Genomic DNA, 13,339 nt, shown 5'->3' on the forward strand with positions numbered 1-13,339 from the left:
CAAATATTTTTGGACCATTTCCATAGGCTGGCTGAGCACCTCTCATGTTTAATTCTGTTTACCAATTCTGCGAAGTGCTATTATTATTAAGCACATTTTACGGATGGCAAAACTGAAGCCAGAAAGAAAGGCTAGGCACTTAGTACGTCTTACCCCTTAAGACAGTAAGTGGTGTAGCTAAGATTCCCACCCAGGTAGCCAATGCCAAGTTCACGTGGCATAGAATCAGCCATTTTAAAGTGTACAAGTTCATTGGTGTTTAGTACATTCATGATGTTGTTCAGCCATCACTGCTACCAAAATATTTTCATCACCTCCAAAGAAGATCTCATAACCATTAAGTAGCCATTCCCCATTCTCCTTACCCCCAGCCCCTTAATTTCTAACCCCGACTGCCACAGTCTGGATCAATTCCAGCTTGTTTCCCGTATAAGCCGATTGTTTATAGATACTGGAAACTCCTCTAACCAGGTTCTGTACACTCAACTGGACCAAATGACATGAGTCTGGTGCCAGTCTCTCTGTAGGCATGGGATCTTGCCTCCTGGATGGAAAACCTTCCTCAGCAGTTTTTATTGCTTTTCCCAGAGCTCAGTTGGGTGATCAATTCAGCCCAGCAAAAGCACACTAAAGCGGTCATTCTGAGCCTGCTCTTGTTTCCTCCCTACCTTGTGAATAAAAATTAGAAATCACCTTGACCAGTGTTCTGCATTTCTCAGTGTGGTCTTGAGACGGCCTGTAGCAGCAGCATCTGAAGTGCTTATCAAAATGCATCTTGACTCAGGTCCTGTCCCAGAACTAATACATCTGACACTTTGGGGGCAGAGCCTCGGACACTGAATTTTTAGTGAGTTCCCAGGTAATTCTTATAGACTTTAACATCAGAATCCTCTAGGTGCTAGTTTCAAATATCCTCTCTGTGCAAATACTAAGTTTGCAAGCAGCCTTTCAGTGGGCTTAACATTCCACTGTGGTCTCAGAAATCCTGAGTCACGTCATGTCCGCCAAGTAGTAGACCAGATCTCCAAGGAAGGAAGGTCCTGACATTGGCCTGTTTCCTGGGAACCCTTGAGTCTGAGGATGCCTCGGACTTGCCTTCAGTGGACAGTAATTCCTGTAGGCAGAGACAGGGGTCTGCTTAACTCATCTCTTTTACTCTCACAGCCTTTTCCTGGTTTTGTTTCTAGAAATGATGCTGCAATGGACAAGCAGTCCATTTCATAAGGGAGCCATTCAGAGCAACAGCTAAGGAACTGTTTTTCAGATCTTGAAGCCTCAAATTAACCTAAATGTGCATTGTTTTATCCTTTTCTTTCAGCAGCCTTTTCTTTGTTAGCTCTGTGTTTCCCGGGATGATCTTCTTTAATCCACACTTTAAAGCCCCTATCTTGGAAGCCTGAAGCTTGGGCAGTAAGAATTTGCATTTTCTTAAACAAAAAAGAATCTACTCTTGGTTTCTAGAAATACATTTCTGGAAGGTTTATCTTGTGAGTAAACCTCTGACAATAAGATTTAACACATAAACAGTAGTACTTGGAAGCGTGCTTAATTATTTTCGTGCCTTAGGGAAAAAGAACCCAAATATGTTCCATTTCTCTAGTTTACTGTATTCAGTGTTTCCTGTTCGTTTTCTTTTCAGTCAATTGCCCTTTGGGAACCTATTATTCCCTGAAGCATTCTGTCTGTGAAAGCTGCTTCACGGGATCCTATCAAGATGAAGAAGGGCAACTTGAGTGCAAACTCTGTCCAGCAGGGACTTACACTGAATATCCCCATTCTAGAAGCAGCTCAGAATGCAAAGGTAATGGCTTAGTGCACATTTTGACCAGAAGCCTGAATTTGATCTCCAGTTATGAAGTCTCAATGGCAGATAGGATTATTTTTGTCTTTTGATTTTCAATCTTTATCTTAATGTTTCCCTCACTTTAAAGAAGTCTGTTTTTTCCCCTTTGGAACATTTTATTGCTCTAAGTCAAATTCCACTGTCAATAATTCGAATCCACATTTATCAAATAACTCAGATTTTTTTTAGTGAATCTCACATTAATTGGTGGCAAGGACTTCCATAACACTTAGCAATCATATTAGAATGATACTTGATATGAGATCAACTCTCCATTTACTTGGAAATTAATGACTATAGGTACAGATGCATGTATTCTTTCTGGTAAAGTATCTCAAGATTTTATAAAAACATTTTATTGTGATTCTCAATAAACATTCCTGATGGGAATGTTCTCTTTCATGGTTAAAGTTACAATAAGCTACACCTAGAAGAAGGAATTTCAGACCTGCACCCCTCACTGTTGTTGCAAATGCAGATGTGGTTGCTGAATGACAAATATAAACGTGAGAGTTGCGCTAGGTGATTAGAAGTGCTAAAAACATTAGCAGTGCTGGAAATGAGCATCATTTGGAGGACGAAGGCAGAAGGAATGGATGGTGTACTTGGGGGTTGAGGATTCTGGCCCTACCACAAAGCCACTGCTTTGAATCTTAGAAAGTTGCTTAATCTCTCTGGGCTTCATGCTAAGACTACTTTTATTCTCTGCTCTGCCAGCCCTCAGATGGGGTCTGTAGGTAGGAGGGCAGAAGAGGGCCAGTTCTCAGAGCCATGAAGTTACCACTGTAATTATGAGGTTCTAGCCCAATTCGAGGTTTTGTTTTCTGTCACTCCAGAAATAGTGTACAAGCTGAGAACTTATACAAGGCCAAGTCCCCCTGTGTACACCTTGTTCTTATGACAGTACCTTTCTGAGATAGGATTTCTAACTTCACTCAAAAACCATTTATTGGCAGGGGCCTGGGTGGCTCGGTTGGTTAAGTGTCCGACTTCGGCTCAGGTCATGATCTCATGGCTTGTGAGTTCAACCCCTGCATCGGGATCTGTGCTGACAGCTCAGAGCCTGGAGCCTGCTTCGGATTCTGTGTCCCCCTCTCTCTCTGCCCCTCTCCCATTTGTGCTCGGTCTCTCTCTCTCTCTCTCTCAAAAATAAATAAACTTTAAAAATTTAAAAATAAACAATTATTGGCACTTTCTAGGTGGCTATGCTAGGCAATAACGAAAGTAACTAGAAATCAGTCTAAAACTTACAGAGAAGCACGGGGCAGTCTAAAATACAGTCTATATGTAGTTCTTTGTGTCCCTCATTGTATCCTGAATAAATTAAAAGGCAGAAAACCGTACCCTACCAAGTGCTAGTTTTGTATAGCTTAATTGTTCCTAACCATATTACGTTTTTCTCTTCAGCTCAGTGCAAACAAGGCACTTACTCATCAAATGGCCTTGAGACGTGTGAATCGTGTCCACTGGGCAGCTACCAGCCAGCATTTGGTTCCCGGAGCTGCCTCTCGTGTCCAGAAAACACTTCAACTGTGAAAAGAGGAGCCGTGGACATATCTGCTTGTGGAGGTAATCGAAACCTTAGAAGTTGTTATTTCTTTACACCTGATACAGGTTCTATACCTGGAGGAGTGGAATGTTTTCAGCAAAACCGTTATGTCTACTGCATGCAAAGAAAGTAAATGACTGTCTCTTCATGGAGAGTTTCCTTTCATTCAGCCAGTCAACACTTAAGTCTAAACACCAGCAACACAAACACCGTGCTCGTGCCTTTAGGATCCCAAAAAAAGGTGCAAGACTTGGTCTCAGGATTCAGTATTAATAAACATGTGCCTCCATGATAGGGTAGAAATATATCTCATCTAGGAACTTAGTTTCCTCCTTTATGAAGTGAGGTCCTGTCTCATGTTCCTTGAAACTCTAAAAAGACATTCAATGAATTATGACATTTCATTTCCTATAGTTTGAAGGTTTTTGTGAGCAGTTATCCACTCTGGCTGTACTTTGGAATCATCTGCACATTTACATCAACATTTTAAAAATACTGAAGCCCTATCTCCTCTCCAATATTCTGATTTAACTTGTCTGGTGTTCTTTTTAAGTTCTATACCCTTCCCCAAGTGATTCACAAGTTACAGGGGGGCACCTGGGTGGCTCAGTCAGTTGAGCTTCTGACTTTGGCTCAGATCATGATCTCGCATTCGTGGGTTCAAACCCCGCATCAGGCTCTGTGCTGACAGCTCAGAGCCTGAGCCACCTTTGGATTCTTGTCTCCCTCTCTCTCTGCCCCTCCCCTGCTTGCACTCTGTCCTTGTCTCTTAAAAAAATAAAATAAAACATTAAAAAAAAAAAGTAACAGGAAAAGTTGAGTATGACTAATTTTGGGTCTCACATGTCAGCATGGAGGGCTTCAAAATGAAGATTGCAGGGCCCCACCCTTAGAGTTTTTAAGTCAGCAGGTCTGGTGTGGGGCCTGAAAATTTACATTTCTAACTAGTTCATTAGTGATGCTCCTTCTACTTGGTCCAGGGACCAAATGTTGAGAGCCACTGGTTTGTTTGTTTGTTTGTTTGTTTGTTTTTCAGTTTATTTATTTATTTTGAGAGAGACACAGCATGAGCAGGGGAGGAGCAGAGAGAGAGGGAGAAAGAGAATCCCATGCAGGGCTCAAACTCATGAACATTGAGATCATAGCCTGAGCTAAAACCAAGAGTCGGTTGCTTAACCAACTGAGCCACCCAGGTGCCCCAAGAGCCACTGGTTTAAACAGAAATAAAAAGATTAGGGCTCCGGTTTTCAAATATTTCTAACATCCCCACCATGTACAGTTTTCCAATACAGCATAAAGACTAGAAGATACAAACAAAACTGAAAAATGAAAACTTAAAATGGCCATGACCCTAAGGCTAAGAGCCCTGCTGCCAGGAACTCCCAACTCCATGCATGTACTTTGCAAAGTCAATGAAACTTGTTTAAAAATAAAAAGTCGCTGGCCTACCTCTGCTGCATCACTGGGAACAGAAAAAGCATGCTGGTTGAAACATGGCTTTTTAAAAATTGTGGATCCTCCACTTTCTCTACACCCTTATTTAAAAACCTAAGGTCTACGGCCATCTGAAAATTTAAAAACTGCTCCCTTAGTAAATAATACACATCTGTATCCAATTAGGAACAAATTTTTGGACAACAGCTGTATAGGACATTTTCCTTTGGTGCTGGGACATTCCTTTGTAATGTCCAGCATTACATCTTAGGATCTGCAGTCCTCATAAGACGGTGCTGCAGGGAGAAAACCAGGAAGCATGCCATAATTACAGGTTTTCTATACTGTGCCAGTTTCGCCAGTTTAAATCGTCTCAGTCAGGTGGGATCACAGTACATAGAAAAGTCTGTTAGAACTTTGGAACTGGGCAAGCAGCGTTCATCAACCTGATATTTCACTGAAGAGAAGAGAATTTAACGGGGACCTAATTGAAACTCATACACCATGTCTGTTACATCACACCAGCTTTGAGGATTCTTTTTTTTATTAAAAAGCAAATCAGGGGGTGCCTGGGTGGCTTGGTCGGTTAAGCAACCGACTTCGGCTCAGGTCATGATCTCACGGTCTGTGAGTTCGAGCCCCTCGTCGGGCTCTGTACTGATAGCTCAGAGCCTGGAGCCTGTTTCAGATTCTGTGTCTCCCTCTCTCTCTGCCCCTCCCCTGTTCATGCTCTGTCTCTCTCTCTGTCTCAAAAATAAATAAATGTTAAAAAAATTTTTTAAAAAAAGCAAATCAGGCTTCACATTATGGTTGAAATAGATCTACTAAGGACTTTTTTTTTTTTTTTTGGTCAATATACAAATGAGTTTTGGAAGAAAGTCTACAGTAAAAAATTCTCTTTTTCTCCCTCACTCCCTCCAACCACAAAAGTAACTAGGATCTTTACAGTGAAACAAATTCATATCTGACGATTTTTCCTTTTAGCTTCCCAAATAAGCCTTGAGGTTTGTCTAATACCAAATTATTGCAATAAAGTGATTATAATTCCCAGAAAGTCTCTAATTAAACTTCTGGTAACTGCCATATTTCTCCTAATATTCCCAGCATAAGTTTTAACCACATTCTGTTCGTCATAAGTGAGTTAGGCAGAGCTGAACTCAACATTCTTCTGTGGTGTTAAATAAATACCGTTTTACTTTAAACTTAACATGTGTATGATTTCTAAAACAGTCTCATATATATTTGTCTTAGTTTTAAGCTCCTTCCTTCCTCCCTTCCTTATTTTTATCGTTCTATAGTGATTTATTTTTAGGTATATGTTTATGGTTTACCTACTCTTTTACTAAAGTATTACTTTTTGCATTCTTTAGCATGTTGAATTTAAAGTTATTTTTAAGTATATTACTATATTAAAGTAATATATATTTCATGCATTTCATGTTTTATCACCACTTAGAATATTAAATATCCTTAGGTCGGTGGCTACAAACTGAAGCGTCTGAAATTTTTAATTTTTTAAAAATGACTTTCAGGGGTGCCTGGGTGGCTCAGTCAGTTAAGCATCCAACTCTTGGGTTTCGGCTCAGGTCATGGTCTCATGGTTTGCGGGTTCGAGCCCCACATCAGACTCTGTGCTGGCAGCATGGAGTCTGGCTCAAGCTCTCTCTCTTACACACAAAATAAATAAACTTTAAAAAATAAAAATTAAAAAATTAAAAATTACTTAGACTTTTATCAGAAGAATAAGTCCCACAAATGATTTTTTTTGGTGATGGTGTTGTTTACATATGGTCCTATAGGAAAAGGAAAGATTACTGCTGAACCAGGATGATATTTCTTACCCCGGCCCCATAGAATGAAGTTAGAAGGAAGCTTAGGATAAGAGTCTCTGACCCCTGAATTTGTTTTAGGAAAGCCATTTATTTTATTTCATATTTTTTTAAGTTTATTTATTTTGAGAGAGACAGAGTGAGAGCGCGTGCGCTCACATACAAGTGGGAGAGGGGCAGAGAGAGAGAGAGAAAGAGATAGAATCCCAAGCAGGCTCTTTGCTACAGGCCTGCAGTGGGCTTGATCCCATGAACCAAGAGATCATGACCTGAGCTGACTAAGAGCCTGCCTGACCTCAAGCTCAACTGACTGAGCCACCCAGGCGCCCCAGGAAAACCATTTAAAATGCAAAATTCACTTGGATCCAGGGCTGTCTGTGTTATCCTTAACACCATCAGGGAACAGACATGTGGGATTATATTTTTCAGGTCACTTCAATGCACTATTTTTAATTCTATTTTAATATCACTTTTGGCATACTTAGATTTCTCTCTGTCTCCAATAGAAGAGGTTAAAAGGATCTTGTCCCATTTTTCTTGACTCAGAAACCACAGCTGCTTTGACCAAGATTCAAAATGAAACTTTTTCCCCTTTCTTCTTACAAAATTAGACCATGAGGAACTGCCTGTGTATAGGCGCATGTGTGTATATTTAATACTGTATTGTATACTACATATAACGCTATTGTTATGTATGTTATGTTTACATTTACATATGCTATATGTGTATATGTATACTTACAACATATATATATGTATATTTACTATATGTATCAATAATATATTAAGTACTGACTGTCCACTCCTGGAAAGTATATTTCTGATGACAACTGTCTCCCTTTGGAATATAATTTAAGCTCATTTTCACATGAAAATTCACATTTTCTGTGCCAAAAAGCAAAGTATAGGGGCACCTGGGTGACTCGGTTGGTTAAGCATCTCATTCTTGGTTTCAGCTCAGGTCATGATCTTGCCGTTTTGTCAGTTCAAGCCCCATGTCAGGCTCTGCGCTGGCAACACAGAGCCTGCTTGGGGTTCTGCCTCTCCTCTCTCTGCCACTCCCCCATTTGCACTTTCTCACTGTCTCTCAAATAAGTCAATAAACGTTAAAAAAAAAGCCAAATATAAACATCACTGTTTTGAAAAGCCAACTGACTTGCTGATTTTTAATCTTAAGATTTTATTATTATTGCATATGAGTATAATTTTTGGCATGCTGTCAGTTTCTAGGGGTGTAGTCTTTTTTTCTTTTGAAGGTAAGGTGCTGAAAAAAATGTATGTGCAAAACAGTTTAATTCATCACAGCATCTTGGTTTCACTGACAGAATTTATATTTTTACCTTATCATACACACTCCTATATCCTCTGAAGCAGAGTTTTATACCTTTATTGGTGGAAGATCCATGCCTCCAATTAACTACTGTGATTAGCTGTTTGGAGGTACCTTTTCCAAATAGATGATAATTTTTTTGGAAACTTGACATTCAGAAAACCCATTTTAAACTCAGCAACTTTATAATATGTTTGTGCAAAGCCCTGTCTAGAACTCTGAGATCTAGCAACAAAGAATAGATTAATTTATTCTTGGTGAGCAAAGGTATTTATAGTTTGAAGTTTTAATATACAAATGTTTTTGTTATAACAAGTATCTTGTTTCACTAAGATACTTACAATTTAAAGTTTTAATATAACAAATGTATTGAGAATATTTGTTTCTAAATAAGCATTAATATCTATGATATCTTCTGCCATCTCTTGATTTGATTCCTGACTTTTTGTCAGAGGGTGTGTAAAGGAGCACTTTTGCAAAAGATGTGACTGGCTGTTTCTGCTTAAAAACTTTGACCTAAACCTCTTGAGATGACCGCAAATGCTTTATTGCTTATTTAATGTTTATTGTCATACCAATAAAAAAGAGATGTCATTACCCAGAATATCCTGCTCCGTTGAGCCTCAAGTGCATTTCTAAATTTTTCAGTCATATTGCTAGTTATTTCTGCCGTACTGATTTTTATTAACAAAAACCCAAAACCTAAATGGAAAGTATGCTGAGATTCCCCAAAGCTACTTCCTTGTGTTCTTCTATATTTAAATTTATGCAGACACGTCTTGATAATTTTAGTGGTTTCCTCAGTTTGTAATGGTTTTAGGACTCATGCACATGACACCAGTCAGTTCACATAAGAACATGCTCTGGATGAATTCATCTTTGGGTCACAATCTAAAATCCCAACCCAAAGATTTAGTCGTGGCTAGTCTGCCCCATCTTCCCTCTGCCAAATGCAACCAAAATTTATTGAAGAAAATGCAAGTTCATGTCATATTTGAAGCTATTTCTTGTTTGGTTACCGTCCCACCAATTAGCAAGATTTGGATAAATGGCAATATTCAACTGGATGTTGTTTATAAAAAGCATGTCTAACACAAAATGACATTAAGAGGTTTAAAAGTAAAAAAAAAAAAAAAAAAAAAAGACCCTTCCCCATAAATACCATAAATCATGGATAACTATACAGGAGAAATAAAATATCTAATAACATGAAAAAAGCAACTTAAATCATCATCAAAATGTAAATTCAAATAACAGTGCAATTCCATTTTCACTTTCAAATTGAAAAAATACTTAAGTGATCATTATCAGTAGTGATGAGTGCGTAGTAAGAGCAATTCCATACACTACTGATGGGGCTGTAAGTTAGAATCTTTTTTATGTATTTATTTTGTTAAGGATTTGACATTCTGTATTAATGGCTTTACATTTTCCATTATCTTTAGATCTATAGATTCAACGACTCAAATTCAGCTGTTCAGATTCAACTATTATCCCAAGGAAATAATCAGAGCTGTATACATAAGTTTATGTAGCAAATTTCACATCAGCAATATTTATAATAGCTAACAAAGAAAAGCAACCTAAATGGCCAGTAGTAGAGGAAATGTTAGATCGTTTATGGTCTGTCAATGGCATATAATATTTTTCTTTTCTTAAAAACCATGCTGGTTAGCAAGTTGGAGGATGATTTGGGAAATGCTTAGGATATAATGTAAAGTAGAAAAATCAGAATACAATATTACAAGGTCAATTCAAATTTTTATTGAGTTAATGTGTGTTGTTAAGAGAGGGGGGAAACAACAGAATGTTTGGGTGATAGCATAGTGCAAGCAGTAGATATGTGCAAGAGAATATTTTCACAATTCAGTAGCTTTCTTACGACTGAAGGTTGATGTACTTCTTTTCAAAATAGAGCATGTTGCTTCCGACTCACAAATGCTTTGTTTTTACCCGTGCAGTACCTTGTCCAGTAGGAGAATTCTCTCGTTCTGGATTAGCACCCTGTTACCCGTGTCCTCGAGACTACTACCAACCCAATCCAGGGAAGTCCTTCTGCTTATCTTGTCCCTTTTATGGAACTACAGCCTCCTCCGGTGCCGGATCGATCACCGACTGCTCCAGTAAGAAAATACACTTCATTTCTTACGTAATCGCGCATGTTGGAGACTTGTGTTTGTCTTGTGGTAGCCGTGATTCCGAATATTACTATTCTCAGTGGATGTAGGTGTCGGGACTTGCTAAATTGTCCTTTGGGGGGCTTTTTGATGACAGTGACTCAAAGATTCTTATTTTGGGAGCATTGAACTTGATAACTTCCACATCTCTCTCTAAGAGTCTAGGATTTAGTTATATATGCCATCCAACTGTATGGTCTCTTTTTTACTGTTACTAAAACAAAATATGTGTGACTTTACCCACTTTGATAACCAGAATATTGACTATCATATTTAGGTAGAGTCTACTTACTGGCAATATCTACGGCACACTAATTGGAAAATCTAATGTTTTCTTATTAATCTTATTAGGTTTTAGTTCAACTTTCTCAGCAGCAGAGGAAAGTGTAGTGCCCCTTACTTCTCCTGGACATATCAAAAAGAACTATGAAGTCAGCAGTCAGGCAAGTCCCTTTTATACTTCTAGAATCTTCTCCAGTGGAATGTTTGGAAAACATGATGTCATTTTACATGCCACACTCGGGGAAATTGCCAGATTTGAAACCTTAAGTAATCGTCTCATGGATATTGTCAATGAATAATAGTATTTACTTGTGACTTCTAATAAGAACTTTAAAAAATGCAGTATCAGAAATTCTGAGTACCAAAAATTGGGAATTTTCCCCAGCAATGTCTGGCATCGAGAATGTGTGGGTAAGGGGAACCTCTAAATTCACTAATAACTAATACTTATCACAAGCATAACCCATCATTTGAGTAAGGGGCATTTGGTTTAGCCAAAGGCCTTTTTTCTGATTGGCAGGAAGAGTTACTCAACTTTCATGAAAATTAGTTAAAATTTTTGTCAGAGAAAAAAAGAGATTGTTTATTGGAATAAGGTATAGTTTTTTAAAAATTAAGAGATAGAGCTCATGAACATAACTAGATAAATTGTTTGGTAGATTTAGCCATTACTCTGAATAGACCTTGCCCAATGTCATGATAAATTCTTTGGCTCTAAGTATTTTTAAGGAGGATACTAAGGTTGTATTTCTTATTTCAAGTTTCTGCAGTCTCGTCCAAACTTGTCAGGGCTTCATAAGCCACATTTGAAACTGAGCCCAGCAGACATAGAAATTTGTAGTAATAACCAGAGAAGTGACTACCAACCCTGGAGAAGTATTAGAATCCTCTGGCCAAATTTAAAACACAATGATGCACAGATCCCCAACCTCCAGAGGTTCTGATTTAGCTGGTCTGGGTGGGAGCCCTATCCTGTGTACTTTTAAAACACCTCAGATGGTTTCTAACATGAAGGCAGCATTTGAAAACACTAGAACATCACTTAAGGATAATATATATCATATATGTCCAACGTGGCAGGCACCAACATGATGCAGGCAACAGTCCAGCTAGCATTGCGTGAACTCACCCAGAAACAGGAACCTAACACTGCAAACATCAAACTCCCTAGTCAGGATTGCTTTGAAGTGATTGTTTTGTCTCTGATAGATTTCTTTTTTGCCACCCGGTAGGTTTTCCATGAATGTTTTTTAAACCCTTGCCATAATAGTGGAACCTGCCAACAGCTTGGGCGTGGTTATGTTTGTCTCTGTCCATCTGGATATACAGGTAACATAGAGGAATGCAACTTTTAATATACGTTTCGAATGAAATCATTGTGACTTGCATATCAGACTCTGGGACACTAAAAATAAACCCTGTGAGATACATTAGACTGTATCAATGCACAAAAATTTGATTAGGCTTGATAAACCAAGGTGAAAAAAGTGCATAAATTACAAATTACAGTTTTCTTTGCACATTTTGGAGGAAGAATAACGAATCATCTTCTCTATGAAAAAGTTACATCATAACTCACAATTTAAATAGGAATGCAGTTTCAGAGGCCATGGCCAAGGCTCCATTCTAACACAAATTAAATGTATGATATTCAACATAGAACAATTTGTCCAGCATAAACATCTTTAAACAAACTCCAGTTTCTCTCATTGGCCTCACACTAGTGGAAGTTTTTGTGAATAGCTGTGATTTGTTGCTTTGTCTTTCTGGAAGCTATGCCTGGAAAAACAATATGGCTTTGAACTTGATTACGCAGGAATTATGTAAGAATTATGTTTTCTTGCACTTTGAGTTGCATTCTAGTTCAGTCCAGAAATACAGTTTTTGAGAGGGAAGTGAACTATATCTTAAAATTATAATTTATTTAAAATAGTTTGCTATTTCCTCCTAGAAATGTAGTTTTTGCATTTTTCCCCACTTTTATGAAGCCAACATAAAATATCTTTTCAATGAGGAAAATGGTATTGAAATAAAAGAATTCACCACAAAATGAACAAAAGGAAAGTTGGAAAACAACGTAGCCCAGGCCTATCAAGAATATGGCATTCCAGGGGCGCCTGGGTGGCTCAGTCGGTTAAGCGTCCGACTTCGGCTCAGGTCACGATCTCACGGTTCGTGAGTTCGAGCCCCGCGTCGGGCTCTGGGCTGATGGCTCAGAGCCTGGAGCCTGCTTCTGATTCTGTGTCTCCCTCTCTCTCTGCCCCTCCCCTATTCATGCTCTGTCTCTCTCTGTTTCAAAAATAAATAAACGTTAAAAAAAAGAAAATTAAAAAAAAAAAAGAATATGGCATTCCACTTATTTCAACTTGGGTGTATGTGTGTGTGTGTGTGTGTGTGTGTGTGTGTGTGTTTCAATTTTCACAAAAATTTTGTCCCAACATTCCATAAGAAATAATGGATCTTATCCTAGAATTTTATAAGTGAGTGGTGGTTGAGCAAGGGTGTAATATAGAACAGTGGTTCTCAAATTTTAATGTGCATCGGAATCATTTGGAGGGCTTCTTAAAACACAGAGTCCTGGACCCTAACCCAGAATTTCTGATTTCAGTAGATCGAGGGAAGTTTTGATCATTTGCATTTCTGTCTCATTCCCAGGTAATTGCTTATGCTATTGGTCCAGGGACCATTTTGAGACCCAGTGGTGTAGAGGAAGAACACGGGTTTCTGGCAGAGCTAGCCCACCGATAGCTTGTGTGCATCCTATGGAAAGATGTATCCTCACTCTAGAACACCTGGTATAGGAGCTGAGATCTGGCAAGACTTGGCCCCACCCCCTCTTCTCAGCCAGTGGTCTTGGTGGAAAGTATATATGACTCTGTGCTTTTCACTTTGGAG

At 38.6% G+C, this 13,339-nt stretch overlaps 1 protein-coding gene across 1 annotated transcript in view; it reads left to right on the plus strand.

Annotated features, from left to right (window-relative positions):
* The window catches only part of LOC125917513 (sushi, von Willebrand factor type A, EGF and pentraxin domain-containing protein 1), a 97,370-nt gene that overhangs the window by 13,565 nt on the left and 70,466 nt on the right, over window positions 1-13,339 (plus strand). Inside the window, exons 8-12 of the mRNA XM_049623697.1 lie at window positions 1,640-1,801; window positions 3,251-3,412; window positions 9,947-10,108; window positions 10,514-10,605; window positions 11,677-11,773. Coding sequence (XP_049479654.1) covers window positions 1,640-1,801; window positions 3,251-3,412; window positions 9,947-10,108; window positions 10,514-10,605; window positions 11,677-11,773 — 675 coding nt within the window. The remainder of the gene's footprint in view (window positions 1-1,639; window positions 1,802-3,250; window positions 3,413-9,946; window positions 10,109-10,513; window positions 10,606-11,676; window positions 11,774-13,339) is intronic.

The sequence above is a fragment of the Panthera uncia genome, unplaced genomic scaffold, assembly GCF_023721935.1.
Source record: "Panthera uncia isolate 11264 unplaced genomic scaffold, Puncia_PCG_1.0 HiC_scaffold_195, whole genome shotgun sequence".
NCBI classification, from domain to species: Eukaryota; Metazoa; Chordata; class Mammalia; order Carnivora; family Felidae; genus Panthera; species Panthera uncia.